Below are 15870 nucleotides of genomic sequence, written 5' to 3'. Positions count from 1 at the left end.
GATGGGAGCAAATATTCAGCCAGTGGAGTTCTTGGTCATGCTTTGCACGTAGCAGCTGCTTGAATGAAGTTGTGCCCATTTATAGAATACTATCATAATTGCCAGTTTTAGATGATTTGGGTGCTCTAGTGCTGGTCCGTCTGTCCGCCTTCTGAAGGTCACGACTTGATCCGTCTTTGTATTTTCCTTGTAACCTTGATTAGAGGGAGGGGGGTGGATTAGTATTAGTTTTAGGGTTTTATTTTTTAGATAAATGGATTTATGGAATTTAATTATGATTATCCTAGATTATATCTTTGTTTTAGATATTATATTAAGGTATAATGAGATTTGTTATAATGCTGTTTCACTGATCTTTACGCATAATCATTTAACAATCACATTCAACAATTAGGGATGAATTTAAAACTTGTACTTTGCACTTACTTTAATTATATGCTATGCATACGTTATCATATTGCATTTCTTTATTAATAACTTGTATATGGATCATTATGTTAAACTCAATAAAAATATTTTAAACAGAAAGTATAAAGTTGTGTGGAAATCATCGCCCAGGATGCCACTTGCCATTCGGGTGACTGTCTATTGGCTAGAATGTCTTCTTATCCCTGCTGAGTAAAAATTGCCCTGGTCAGAGATTTTATCTGTAAACTTGGGGGAAGAGGATGTGTTAATTATTCATAATGTTATTGTTCATCTTTTGGACGGCTCTTGGAGGGGGAGGAACCTGCAGATGTAACAACGGTTAAATGTTTTCAAAGAATGTGACTGGAAATTAAGTAAAATGCTCTAAGGTTTATATATTAAGTGAAGTTTGTTCAGTGAAAAAACAGTATAGTATTTTTGTCTTTTAAACTGTTTATTAATGTAGGTGTATTGTCAAGCATTGTAAGAGTGTCTCAAACAACTGGAAAATGCACTTATCCAGCATCTATCAATCTCCATAGGTGCTGAATACCAAGTGTTTTACTGGACTTTGATTTCACATATTTTAATATGTTCTCAAACAATAATGAAATAGAATACTGAATAAAGATAGAGAAATGTGTGACTTGGTGCCAGGATAACAGCCTCTCCTCTAATGTCAGCAAGAGCTGGTTATTGATGGCAGGAGGAGGGGTGGAGCTCACTTCCCTGTCCACATCAACAATACTGAAAAACACAGAAATGCAGGAGGTACTTAACAGGTCTCACAGCATCCATAAGAGGTAAAGATATATTATGAATGTTTTGGGCCTAAGCCCTTCTTCAAGGTACAAAGCCCTTTTTCAACAGTGCTGAGATGGAGATAGTGGACAGCTTTTAAACTCCTTGGGGTAAACATATTCACTGATCTGTCCTGGGCAACTCATGTTGTAAGTGCACTGGTGCCTCTATTTCTTTAGAAACCTTAAGAAGTTTGACATAGCACTTGCACCCCTTCACAACTTCTGTAGGTGGACCATTGATATATCCTGTCAGGGCACATTCCTGCATGGTACAGGAACTAATTTGCCCAAGACTGCAAGAAACTGAGGAGGGTGGTGAATGTGGATCAGTCCATCACACACACACACCACCCTCCTCTTCGTTGATGCCATCTACTGCCTTGGAAAACCATGCATTAAAAGACTTGTTCCATCTCGGCAACCCACACCTCAGCGCCTCTCATCAGTAAGAAGATTCACAAATTTTAGGTCATGCACCACCAGATTCAAAGGCAGGTACTTTCATGCCATTATCAGACTCCTGAATGAAGCCAATATATCACCTTTAGTCTCTACCACATAGATCTTTCCGTGCAACTCTGTCATTTGCACTACAGTACTGGGCCGTACTTCTTGTACTGTATTTGAGATGTCTACTGGTCTGCTTGCAAAACAACCTCTGTTACTTCATTTTCGATACTTGTGTCAATACACTTGAACTGGAGGTCTGCTGAAGAGAATGGTTGAAAACATTCCTTGCCTTGCCAAGAATAAATGTGATCTGTTTAATGTTGGGAAAATGAATGGATGTTTCCATGAGTGATGTTCTGTAACATGACAGATTTTAAGATGTTAAGGAAATCAAATGATGTGGGTTAGTGTTAAAAAGTTGCTTGGGTGTACATGATCAAACATTCACTCACTCTACCACTGACAGAGTGCAGTAATTTAGGCCATTTATAGGATGTAGCAACTCACCAAGGCAGCACCTTCTAACCCCACAATCTCTATTGGCTAGAATGACAAGCAATAGTAAAGTCACACCTGAAAGTTTCCCCCTCCCCCCCACCCTCCCCACCCATCTTGACTTGGTTCTTTCAATGTTGCTGGATCAAAATCCTGGAGCTCTCTCTCTAACAGCACTGTTAGACCCAGCAGTGGTTTTAGAAGTCTGTGCACCCGTAATTTCTCAGGGACAATAAGGGCTGGGTACTTAGAACCATAAAAACATAGAACATTCAGCACAGAAACAGCCCTTTGACCCTTCTGGTCTGTGCCAAACTATTTTTCTGCCCAATCGCGTTGATGTGCACCTGGACCCTAACCCTAACCCCTTCCATCCATGTACCTATCCAAATTTTTATTTAATGTCAAAATTGAGCCTGCATCTACTACTTCATCTGCCAGCTCATTCCACACTCCTACTACTCTCTGTGTGAAGAAATTCCCCTGAATATTCCCTTTAAACCTTTCCTCTTTCATCATTAACCCAAATTCTCTAGTGTGTATCCCACCTAACCTCAGTGGAAAGATCCTGTTTGCATTTACTCTTTTACCCATCACCCTACAAATTCCACATCCCTTGAATGAATTAAAAAATCTGTAGATAATAAATTCTTTATCAAGGATATGAAAATCACTAAGTGTGCCAGCATTTATTGCTTATCCTGAACTTCCATTGAACTGACTTGATCAAGCACTTAAAAATGTACCCCATAATGAGTCTTGAGTTATCCCTTCGTCTCCCCTCATAAACATGACAGATTGAATCAGAGAGGTTTTTAATAAATTCTAGAAGTCTTGGTGGTCCTCACTTCTAACAATGGATATTTTTTTTCCCACGTTTAACTAAATTTAAATTCCACAGTGGCTGAGGTGAGATTTAAACTGGGGATTCTGGACGGTCTGGTTTGGGGACACCAATACTCCTGAGTGTAAAGCCCTCCAAAAGGTAACGGACAAAGCCCAGAACATCACAGACAAAACCCTCCCCAGTATGGAGTACATTGAAGAGCAGCAGCAATCATCAACGACCCTCATCGTCCAGCACACGCTCTGTTCTCGCTGCTACCATCAGGAAAGAGGTGAAGGTGCCACAAGACTCGCACCATCAGGTTCAGAAACAGCTGCTACCCCTCCACCATCAGACTCCTCAATGACAAACTCAATCAGGGACTTATTTAAGAACTCTTACTTAGGCATTTTACTGATTTTCTTTTTTATTCTCTCTGTATTGCACATTCAGTTTGTTTATATTTGTTATCTGTTTACATGATTTATGCTGTGTACATTTTATTTTTTACACGACCAATTAATGGTAATTCTGCCTCGCCTGGAGAAAAAATGATTTCAGGGTTATATGTGATGCCATGCATGTTCTCTGACAATAAATTGAAAATCTGTTTCAATATTTTTATTAAATGTTACAATAATAATACAAAAGGTATAAGCCATGTTTATCTAAATAAAAAGAGGTAATATAGCCATACATAACCATATAACAATTGAAGTACAGAAACAAGCCATCTCGACCCCTCTAGTCTGCACCGACCCAAGTGAAACTTGACTAGTCCCACCTACTTGCTCCCTGTCCATAACCCTCCAATCCCCTCACATCCATGCACTCATCCAACCTTCTCTTAAATGATAATATGAGAAGGAAATATACAAAAGAAAGACATACATAAGAAAATCTGTTACGTATAAACTAGATATCATAACAATCAAATATAAAAAGAAATAATCAGGTTATTGCATTCGTGCTACATGGGTGTGGAGAAGAACGACATGTACACCAAAGGCTTGAAGTAAAAACTGGTTTATTACACTGGCCGTTGTGTTTATATGGGCCCCAGGCACTAACGTCAAAGACCCGCATCATCGGAGTGCCGGCCAGGGATAGGCAAGCATTCCTGCCGCAGTCCCCTGTCTTCCCGCCATGTGGGAGGTCAGCTGGGACGCCCCCCAGTTCTACGCAGTCGCTGCTTTAATCTGCCATTTTATGGACCAGTCTCTGTCTCCCATGAACAGGCCACAACATGACCCCCACCCCCCCAGAAACAGGGATTGGGCCATTATCCACTGACCTGGGCAGTCTGCCCTTGCGAAGTGGGGGAGACTGGCTGATCACGGTCCAGATATGCCAATTGTAGGCTTTTTCAGCATTTAACACACTCAAAGGATGAGACAGGAGGAAAATAGAGAATATTCAATAAGTAATGGATAGAAAACTGTGACTAATGAATCTTAATAAAAGAAGTTTGGTCTTCAGATCTAATAAGAGGCATAATATTTTCCAACCTACAGGCCAATATTTCAGACAAAATCTTAGCATTAGCATTCAAAAGGGAAATTGGCCTATATGAAGAACAATCAAATAAATCCTTATACATTTTGGGAATAAGCGAAATTGAAACTTCATAAAAAGTAGCAGGTAATTACCCAACAGCAAAAGATTCAGAAAAAAAAACTGAATCTAAAGAGGGTGCGAATGATTGAGAAAAAAATTTGTAAGGACTCAGCTGGGAGGCCTTCAGGCCCGGGAACTTTGCCAGATTTTCTCTCAGATGAGACAAGCTTTTCCGACACTGTCTGGCAACTGAAGCAGAAGTGAATTCTTCCCAAAACTGCTGAGCAAGCTTAGGGGAACTCAGTCATTTCCTAGACTTATCTGGCTAGGTGATGCAAAGTCAAACTGGAAAAAGCAAAGAAGGTTTAAAACCACCTTTTTTTTTTACATTTTTAAAATTTTTTACACAATAAACCATATTGACCAAAATACTTACAGACATTTTTCTCTTGAATATATAGTGTCATTTTCTCCCCTTTTTCCCCCTCCCTTCCCTCCCTTCCTCTCCCCCTCCCCATTTATTCAAAGTTCAATCTATAAGATATATTAAATCCGTTAAACAATGTTGTTACTTAATAAAATAAACAAGAAATTTTTATCTTTTACTTTTATATACTGAGTCAGTTCATTTTGTCTTCTCCTTCTGTCATTTTAGGTGGTGGAGGTCCGTGGTAGGATTTCTCTATTGTATTTCATGTATGGTTCCCATATTTGTTTGAATATTGTGATGTTATTTCTTAAATTATATGTTATTTTTTTTAATGGAATACATTTATCTATTTCTATGTACCATTGTTGTATTCTCAAGTTGTCTTCTAATTTCCAGGTTGACATAATACATTTTTTTGCTACAGCTAGGGCTATCATAATAAATCTTTTTTGTGCTCCATCCAAATCGAGTCCAAATTTTTTATTTCTTATATTACTTAGAAGAAAGATCTCTGGATTTTTTGGTATATTGATTTTTGTGATTTTATTTAATATCTGATTTAGATCTTCCCAAAACTTTTCCACTTTCTCACATGCCCAAATTGCATGTGCTGTTGTTCCAGTTTCCTTCTTACAGCGAAAACATCTGTCTGATACTGTTGGGTCCCATTTATTTAACTTTTTGAGTGTGATGTATAGCCTGTGTAACCAATTATATTGTATCATGCGTAACCTCGTGTTTATTGTATTTCTCATAGTTCCGGAGCATAGCTTTTCCCATGTTTCATTCTTTATCTTTAAGTTTAGATCTTGTTCCCATTTTTGTTTAGCTTTACAGTTTATAAAGTTGAGACAAGATTTATTTGTATAGAGTCCGTTCCTTCCTATCCTCCGTGGGGGGGGTTATCAGCAATCCAAATTTTTTCTGCCCCATGTTATGGCAACAACCCTCTTTGACGAGATTTTCATGAGTTGATCTTTAATCTGAAAACACTATAGGGAGAGGATAATTGAGCGAGGCTTACCAACTGGGAGCTGGTTTAGAAATTAATGATTTATGCGCTCTGTCAACTTCTGGTAAGGTAGGCAGCAACTCTTGACTAAACACCTTGCGGAGAAACTCAGAAAAGTATTTGGTAACTTGGCCAGATTCAGTTTTTTCCTTTAATTCAATGGTTCTTACACTGATTCTTGCCTCCAAATCTGCACTTTATTCTGTAAAATGGCATCAAACCTATTTAATTCAGTATTATTTTGTTGTAAGTTCTGAAGTTGAGCTTCCAGAAATTCAGCTGATCTTTCAAGATCTTTCAAGATCCATAGTTCATCCAATTTACTAACCACCTGGGTGATAGATGCTTTAATTTCTTTTCCATCGTGTTGGGATTCTTTAACACCATTCTTCAGTTCTCTGATACGTTCTAGAACCATAGTGATCAATTCCATAGAGATAGAGGCTTCTTATTCTTTCTTTCCAGCCTTGGCACCTCGGAGAGTAATGTTAAATTTGTTTGAAAGGAAATTTAAGAAGGAAAAAAAAACAAAGAAAAGGAGAAAATAATTTTGGAAGAAGGGTATGGGAGCTGGAAGTTTACTAGCAACTAATGAAGGCTGTTACCCCATGAGCAGCCACCAGGGCCTCCAATAAATCTGAAATCTAATCTGAAATCTGAATCTGAAATTTGATGCAGTGCCTGCTACTCGTGGAACTCAGTCCTACAGCTGGAATGCTCAATAGTCTTATACGCTCATTCTTATGTGGCTATTCTGTTGTTCTCCTTATTTCCTGGTCAGCCTCGATTAACAAAGGAAAGGTAGACATGCCCCTCATTCACTATGTGTTTTTTTAGTAGGATATATGGGTTAGCACAGCATTGATGGCCAAAAGGCCTGTAATGTGCTGTATTGTTCCACATTCCATCGATATCGTGGGATCCTTTTGGGAAATTGACTGCTGGAATTTTATTACTGTAGTCATTTGTAAGGTAAATCAGTGGAAGAGTTTCAAGCCCTTTCGTGGGATGGATATGGAAATGTGAGCTTGGTCTTTCTTTAATGAATCATTAATATGCAAAGAAAGGAATTTCTGGCATTGTTTTGTTCCCAAAAATGGATTGTCTTGAGTTGGCCCAATTGGACTTCTTTCTCCAAAGCTTCTCTTCTAATAAAGAAATTATATTAATTATACATTCCCCACCATTTACTTGCCAGCTGTTCTGCAAGAAGACTCTTTACAAAATGATGGCTCAGATTGTCACAAGATTAGCTGTAAACCTTGGAGTAATTGGTTCAAATGCACCTCTGAAATTTGCTCTGCTCTTTGCATTGCAAAAAAAATGAATGCTTTTAACTTGACAATCCCTTGTAAACTTCAACAAAATAACTTCTGTCCTTTTTATAATCTAATATTATTAACCCAAAATAAAACGAAAACAATCATCCTACACCCTTATGTATTGCGAAAACACACGAACAAAATGATGGTGTGTTCATTGCCCGGGGATGCATTATTTTGGTTGTCATTTACCAGGAGGCTGAAGTTTTGCAAGCATCGTGGCTTGTCTTGACAGGAATGTTGGTGGGAATCATTTGCAGATGTTTAATCTCACTCTGGATAGACACAGAGTAAAATGAAAAAAGGAAACAAACAATGACATTAAGAGGAACATGCTAAAAGAACTCAGCATGGGGGTATTTATTCATCTAGGACAGCTGATGTTGTTTTCAGCGTCACAGGCATTCCTGTAGCCCACTCGAATGGGCCCTACTCATGAAGCCTACAGTTTCAAACGGCAGAATATCCTGTTTTTGTTTCACTGTGATCAGCTGATTGGTGACACAAGCACAGACTTCCTGTCAAAACATATGAGTGTCTCATATGGACTTTCGTCATTTGTTAAGTATTTGCATTCAGTTTTCCTTGTGGTTTTGATTGACAACAGTTACACGAGCCAAAGTTGCCACAGTGAATCCGTCCTCCCTGTTCTCAGATGCACTCTCTTACACATGCATACAGAAACTATTGCCAACTCTCCTTTCGTTTTGAAAGCACTGCAGATTTACTGGAAATGTGACTTCAGTTCTGTTTCTGGGGTGTGACTTGGTTTAAGTCAGTTCACATCGGAGAAGGCAAATAGTGAAGCAAACAAGAGATCCTCTGCCTTTGGATTAGCGTCAAGCCTGTCAAAAACCTGAGAAGAAAGGTGACTGGTGGAGAAGAATGGAGAAGAATGGAGCAGAGAGAGCCAGTAGCAGCAGGACTGAGCCATCAAACAGGACTGCAGGTAATCCAGCATTGTTGACACTAAGCATGCTTCTTCTGTTTTCTCTCAACAAGTGGCTGCTTGAATACTCAGTGCGGGCAAACTGTTGATTCCCTAACAACACAGTAAGTTCAATCGTTTAGTAAGATTGAAAGAGGGCAAGGAAGATTTACTGGGATGTTGCTGGTACTTGAGGAACTGAGCTACAGATAGAGGTTAAACAGGCAAGGATTTTATCCTCTGGAGCATCAGAGAAAGAGGGGAGACTTGATAGAGGTGTACAAAATGACTAGCATTCAAATTTATTCAAATTTAAAGATTATTTTATCATCATGTACTAAATCAGAAAATGTAATATTACACGAAATTTCTTTTAGTACACCATAAGGCAAAGATTCGCTATCGGCAGAAATTGCCCAGCCCCCCTTACAATCAAAGAAAAAGAACCAAAAGAGATTCCCCCAGTCACTGGGGGTCCATCGATTTGCCGCCAGCACTCCCGCAGCCTCTGCAGCCACACAGCCTTCAGTCCAAACCATCAGTAACCTGAGCTCCAGATGCAAACCTCTGGCACAATCTGAAGGCCTCCAGCACCTCTGGCACCTTCTTGCATCCTGGTTCGATGTCTGGCACCCCTTCAGCCAGCCAGTCAGTCTCCAGCAACTGCAGCCTGCATGGGTTCTCCTCACCTTGAGTCACCAACAGCCCTTCACCGCCTGTGCGTTCTTCAGCCTGAGGGCCCCTCAATGGTCTGCCACCATTGTCACCATCCCATGGGTTGTCACTTCTGCTTCTCCTTCTCAAACAGGGGGTGGTGTCCCTGTTTTCTAGTGCCTTCCTATGGATAGAGTAAATGCAACAGGCTTTTTCCACCAAGGTTTGGTGGCACAAGAACAAGAGGACAGGGACTAAGAGTGAAAGGTGAAATGTTTAAAGTGAGTATTAGGAGGAATCCTCTTCACACAGAGAATGGTGACAGTGTGGAACGAGCTGTCAGTTGAAGTGATGAATGAGGACTCAATTTTGATATTTAAGGAAACTTTGGATAAGTACATGGATGGCAGGGGTATGGAGGCCTGTGGACTGTGTAGGTTAATGAAACTTGGCAGAATAGTAGTTTGTCACAGACTTGATGGGTTGAAGGGCCTGTGTCTGTGTTGCAGTATTCAAGGGTCGATCTTGGGATCAATTCCCAGGAGGTGTTGAATTAGCATTTCAAAAGCACAGGAACCACAGTGGCTCCCCTGTGCCAGGAAGGGGACAAATCAGCTGCTTTCAGCTTGTGGATTTGAGCAAGCAGATACCTCTCACCTCGAGCTGCCACCAACAGCCACGGCAACTACAGATTCAACTTTGGAACTCACTTCTTCGTCTTAGCCTTTAGCACCCTGCCATTGTGCCTCCTTGCGTGGCTGCCTGGGATTTATTTGGCTGAATTCTGTGTAAATGCAAGTTGTTGTTGATCCAGAAGATGACCTAGACTGTAACTCAACAAACAGCTTGTTACGAGAACTGGAGGATGGCATTGGCAATGAGTGAAAATGAGGGAGGTGGGCGTGAAGGGAAAGGGAATGTTGATCCTTCAGTAATTTTGGCTGCAAAAACTATGATTAATTCAGAATGACACAGCAAATGTTACAGCCGCTCAGTGTAAGAGGCAATGTCAGAAAATAGAATTTAATCTCCGTGTAGAGTTTATAAAAATAAATGGTTATCACCTGGTAGAATGAGAGCCAGAGTATCATATCACAGCTCCTGTCCCATGGAATACTTAAGGAAGAACTCTTAGCAGTGTGTGAATTTTACCACCCCTCCTCTCACTCTCCCACCCACATTTCTAAAGGTTCTTTACCAACTGTTTTTATTTGTTTTAAATCTGTGTATTTTCATTTTACTTTTCGGTTTAAATTTAGACATACACCACAGTAACAGGCCATTCTAGCTCACAGCCTGTACACAAATTCACACACAACAGCCATACATTTTGTTTGAAGGGGAAGAAGAAACCGGAGCACCTGAAGGAAGCCCACACAGATATGGGGGGAATGTACATAAGCCTTACAGAGGGTGGTGGATCCAAACGCGAGTCACTGGCACCCTGCTATTGTTATGCAAACCTCAATGGTAACCATGAATTATTAGATTTGTTAGAATGCTTTGCACAATATTTAAAATACACAGCTATAAGTCATTGGGACTATCTTGATTCAAGTCATAGAGTTCTATGGCAGGGAAACAAGCCATTCAGCCCATTTGTCTATGCTAACCTAGCTAGATCCATTTGCCCATATTTGTCATTTATCCCCCATTCTTTCCTGTCCATGTACTCGACTAAAAGTCTTTTTTGAATGCTACAATTATCCCCGCTTCTACCACTTCATCTGGTACCCACCTCTCTCTCTGTGAAGATGGTACCCTTCAGGTCCCTTTCAGAAGTACAACATGGTAACAGGCTCCCCGTGCTACCTACAACCCCTGGTACGTTTTGGAGTGTGGGAAGAAACTGGAGCACTCAGACACGGGGAGAACGAATAAACATCTTACAGACAGCGCCAGGTTCTAACCCCAGTCACTGGTGCTACAGCCTTGAGCTAACTGATAGGCTAACAGTGCCATCCAATCCTGGACCAAAGGAGGTGAATGGAGACATGATAGGGGTATATAATATTTTGAGAGGCATGGATAGGCCAGAGAGCCAGTGTCTGTTTTCCCCCATGAGGTTTGCCTAAAACTTGAGGGTATAGGTTAAAGATAGAAAAGGAGTTTTAAAGGGGGGGGTCCAAGGTTATATGTATCATTTAGAGAGGTAAAAATGCAGAGATGCTAGAGGAACTCAGCCGGACTCGCAGTGTCCATAGGAGGAAAATCTATATTACTGACATTTCAGGCCTGAACCCTTCCTCAAGATATGAGTAGAAAAGAGAGACAGGCCTCATACCTTGGGGAAGGGCTCAGGCCTGAAACGTCAGTAATACAGATGTACTTCCTATGCAGCAAGGCCAGCTGAATTCCTCCAACATCTCTGTGTTTTGACTACAGTCACAGCGTCTACAGTCTTTCGTGTTTCACCTCACTCAAAGAGTCATTGACATCCAGACTAAGCCACCAGGTTGTGTACAGCTGTAGAAGTTTGAGAGTGTGTTCGACGACATGCTAAATAGTCTCGGACTTCATAGAAAGTGTCGGCGCTGGGGCACCTCCTTCACAGTTGCCTCAGTGTGCTGGCTTGAGGAAAGTTTTCCCGAGGTATGGGCTCATAGGAAGGTGCTAACGCTCTCTGCCTCCATCCCATCAAGCAGATATCTCTCCTCACTAAAATCAAGAATACGCCCCTTGGTTTTGTTGGGGATGGGGCAAAATTGCTGTTCTGGTACCACCAAACCAGATTCTCAATCTTCATCCTGTATTCTGACTCATTTCCAATTATTCGTCCAATATGAGGAAACGTTTCAATTGCATAGGAGTTGCACTTGGCATACAGGCATGGGTGTAAAAGGATTAGATCAGGGGACCAAGCATTGTGCCTTGGGGCACCCCTGTGCCAATGGTCAGCAAGAAGAGAGTGATGTGGCCGATTCACAAGGATTGGGGTCTGCTGGATGAGAAAGTCGAGGATCCAGTTGAAGAGGGATGAACAGAATCCCAGATCCATTTGTTTGATCAAGAGTTTTGCTGGTCTGATGGTGTTGAATGTCAACCTGCCTGATGTAGGAGCTCCTGCTGTCCAGGTGATCTCGTGCAGGGTGGAAGGCCAGCGAGAAGACACTGTAATGAGAAATGAATTAAAATGTGTCCAGGTCCTTCCTGATGATCCACCTTGCTGTCCTTGGCAGAATTGAGTCTGCAGTGAATGCTGTTTTGCACTCTTCTGCATCGTGAACTGGTACAATCAGATGATGAATAAACTTGAATTTAAATTGGACCATTTCCCACCAAACAGTGATTGCATCAAGAGTCCCTGAATCCCTTGTTCGAAGAGGCCTATGGTCCAAAGCATCCGGGAGCCTTGGACAATTGCAGAGGCACTATGAAAGCTGATAAAGATTATAAGGGCTTTTAATTGTAGCCAGAGGCAGGAAACATAAAATAAAATTAAAAATGAAACCACAGATGCCAGAAGACTGAAATAAAATGCTAGAAAAGCTCAGCAGGTCTGGCAAGGAGTTCTGATGAAGAGTCACACATCTGAAATGTTGGCTGTTCCTCTTTGCATAGATACTGCCTGAGGCTTGACGTGTTTTTTTCAGTAATGAACATTAACCCCTTATATCGATTAATTTTCAATCTGCTGGATTCCACAATGGTTTTCAAACTTTTTCTTTCCACTCATATACCATCTTAAGTAATCCCTATGCCATAAATGTTCTGTGATTAGTAAAGGATGACTTAAGGGGGGATGTGAGTGGAAAGGGAAGGCTGAGAACCACTGCCCTAGACCCAAATTTTATTGAAATATTTTGCTTGAGAAAAATTGTCAATGGCCCATTTCATTTGGAGTTATGAAACCGTGCACATAACGAGTCAATTAGGTACGATTAAAACAGTGGTTTCCAACCTTTTTCTTTCCACTCATATACAACCTTAAGCAATCCCTTACTAATCACAGAGCAGCTATGGCATAGGGATTACTTAAGGTGGTTCGTGAGTGGGAAGAAAAAGGTTGAAAACCACTGTGCTAGAGGCCGTCAATTTAAGAGCAGTGAGATTCTGCTGCAACTGTACAAAGTGCAGGTGAGGCCGCACCTGAGGAACTGTGTGGTGCTCTGATCTCCTTATAGCTTATGCTTGCTCTGGAGGTAGCGCAGAGGATGTTCACCAGGTTGGTTCTGGAAGTTAGTAGGGTTTGCATCTGAATGAATCACCTGGGTCCACACCACATGGAATTTAGAAGGATGAGGAGGGATCTCATAGAAGGATATTAAATTATGAAAGGAATGGATAAGATGGTTATTTCCACTGGCAGGTGAGATTAGAACTGGGGACCATTACCTCAGTATAACATATTACCATTTACAGCACAGAAACAGGCCAGTTAGGCCCTACTAGTCCATGCCGAACATCATCTCCCATCTAGGCCCACTGACCAGCATTTGGCCTATAACCCTCCACTCCTCTCCAGTCCATAAAATATATTTTTCCTTGAATATTAACATCGATCTCACTTCTACTACCCCTGCCAGAAGTTCATTCCATACCCCCACCACCCTCTGCATGACAAAATTCCCCCTTATGTTTCCCTTGAACTTTTCCCCTTTTACTCTCAATCCAGCCCCTCTTGTTTGAATCTCCTCCACTCTCAGAGGAAAAAGCCTATCCACATTGACTCTATCCGTCCCCATTAAAGTTATGAATACCTCTATCAAATCATCCCTCAACCTTCTATGCTCCAGGGAATAAAGTCCCAGCCTGCTCAATCTTTCCCTGAAACCCCAACAACATTCTCGTAAACTTCCTCTGCCCTCTCGTCCTACTATTTATATCCTTCCTGTAATTCAGCGACCAAAACTGCACACAATATTCCTAATTTGGCCTCACCAATGTCTTATATGATTTCAATGTAACATCCTATCTTCTGTGTTCTCTACTTTGATGCGGGAGAGTAGATTTAAGACAAATATAAGGAGGAACTGCTTCTCCCAGAGATCAGTGTATCTGTGGAACTCTCTACCCAAGGATGCAGTAGAAGCTGCCCATTAAATATATTTAAGACACAGAGAGATAGGTTTTGAATAATAGGGGTATTAAGACTTATGGGGAACAAGTGGGCATTGAGCTAAATCCATGGCCAGACCACCCATGATTTTAGTAAATGGTGGAGCATGCTCGATGAGTCAGTTGACGGACTCCTGCTCCTGTTTCTGGTGTTTACATTTCCTACTAAGTGAATTGAAGCCCGATTGCTGGGACTGTTCTGGTTATCTACAGCAGAAGCCTTTCAAATTGCTAAGTCATAGCTCCAGAGAATGACACAGCAGATTTCTGGGGATAGTGGTGGAGAATGAAACATTGCGGGCATTTAAGAGACTCTTAGATAGATGAAAGAAAAATAGGGGGTTATTGGCTAGAGACAGTTCAGTACTTTTTTTAATGAAAGAATATGTGGGTCAGCCCAACATCGAGGGCTGAAGGGCCTGTACTGTACTGTATTGTTCTATGTTCTATGAATCGTGAGCTCTTCCAGGCTGGAACTTGGAGCAAATTATCATTTAGACATGGAAGCTTCAAGTAAACATGATGTTTATTGAGGGCCTCATCCTGAAATGCCAATGTGGTTCATACAATATTATGAGGTATGTCCATGTGACCCAGTCTTTTAAATTAACAAGCGTACGAAGCACTCTCTCATATGGATTAGGATCAAGGAGCAGATGAAATGTCATTGACTCGGAAAACAGAAACCCAGGTCCTTCGCCCTGCCTGCTCCATGCCAACGATTGCACTATCCTATTGATGGCACAATGGTTGGCATGTTGTTGCCTCTTGTTGGCATCTCTTGTTGCAGACATTAAGGGAAAAGATTCTTACAATCTACCCTATTTCATCATAATTTGACGTGCCTTCAACCTTCACATCTCCAGGGTTATGAATGTTGCTCAGGCCATTATGACAAACTCCCCCACAACCCACCCCACCATGCTATTAACTTCATCCATAACTCCGGCTGCCTTGAAAGAGCAGCCAACGTGCCACAGACATCCACCTGGGGCCATACTCTCTTTTCCCCCACTCTTCCTGCCAGGAAGATGATTCACAAACTTGAGATAACACACTGCCAAATCAAGGTCGATTTCTTTCCCGTTGTATGAATGAACCTCAAAATAATATCATTCTGCTGCCTTTCCTCTGGACTCTGGACCAATTGATCTCTCCCTCTTACCCTGTGCTTCTGTTCTGTCTCTTACATGTAAGACTATAAGACCATAAGATATAGGGGCCAACAAGGTCACTCTGCCATTCCATTATGAGCTGATCTATTTTCCCATTCAGCCCCATTCCCCTGCCTTCTCCCCAGAACCTTTGACACCCTAACTATTCAGATATCTATCAATCTCTGCCTTAAACACACCCAGTGACCTGACTTCCATAGCTACCCTTGGCAACAAATTTCAAAACTTCACCATTCTCTGACGAAAGAAATTCCTCCGCATCTCTGTTTTAAACGGGTTCCCTTCAATCCTGAGGTTGTGCCCTCTTGTTCCGGATTCCCCTGCCACGAGACACAATTTTGCCACATCTACTCTGTCCAGGCCTTTCAACATTCAAAATGTTTCCATAAAGTCCCCTTTCATTCTTCCAAGGAATACAGTCCAAGAGCTGTCAAACGTATGCGATGCCCAATTGACCTGCTGACAAAGCAACCTCTATCACTGCATCTTGCCACATATGACAATAAACTAGTTCTTTTGATCTGCATTAAGTCCACAAATTTCCCTGCCTTGGCTATTCAAGATACTACTCAGTGATGTGAGAAGATCTTTGTCCCCTATCTCCCCAGCCACTCTCTGTGTGAAAGAAGTTCCCCTTTGGTCTCCTTTAACCTTTTATCTCTTGCCCAATGTCTTACCCTTTATTTAAGACATCAAAGGTGAAAGATTCCTTCTCTCCACCTTACCTATCAACCTCCCATCCCCCAAAAAAG

The 15870-nt window shown here is 41.4% G+C and overlaps 1 protein-coding gene across 1 annotated transcript in view; it reads left to right on the top strand.

Annotated features, from left to right (window-relative positions):
* Positions 1-7837: 7837 nt before the first annotated feature.
* Positions 7838-15870, top strand: part of LOC138763988 (uncharacterized) — a 326058-nt gene continuing 318025 nt past the window's right edge. Inside the window, exon 1 of the mRNA XM_069939114.1 lies at positions 7838-8252. Within this exon, the coding sequence (XP_069795215.1) occupies positions 8189-8252 (64 nt within the window). The 5' untranslated portion in view covers positions 7838-8188. The remainder of the gene's footprint in view (positions 8253-15870) is intronic.

The sequence above is a fragment of the Narcine bancroftii genome, chromosome 5, assembly GCF_036971445.1.
Source record: "Narcine bancroftii isolate sNarBan1 chromosome 5, sNarBan1.hap1, whole genome shotgun sequence".
Lineage (NCBI taxonomy): Eukaryota > Metazoa > Chordata > Chondrichthyes > Torpediniformes > Narcinidae > Narcine > Narcine bancroftii.
The sequence above is the reverse complement of the archived record's forward strand: the minus strand, read 5'-3'. Positions and strand labels throughout refer to the sequence as shown.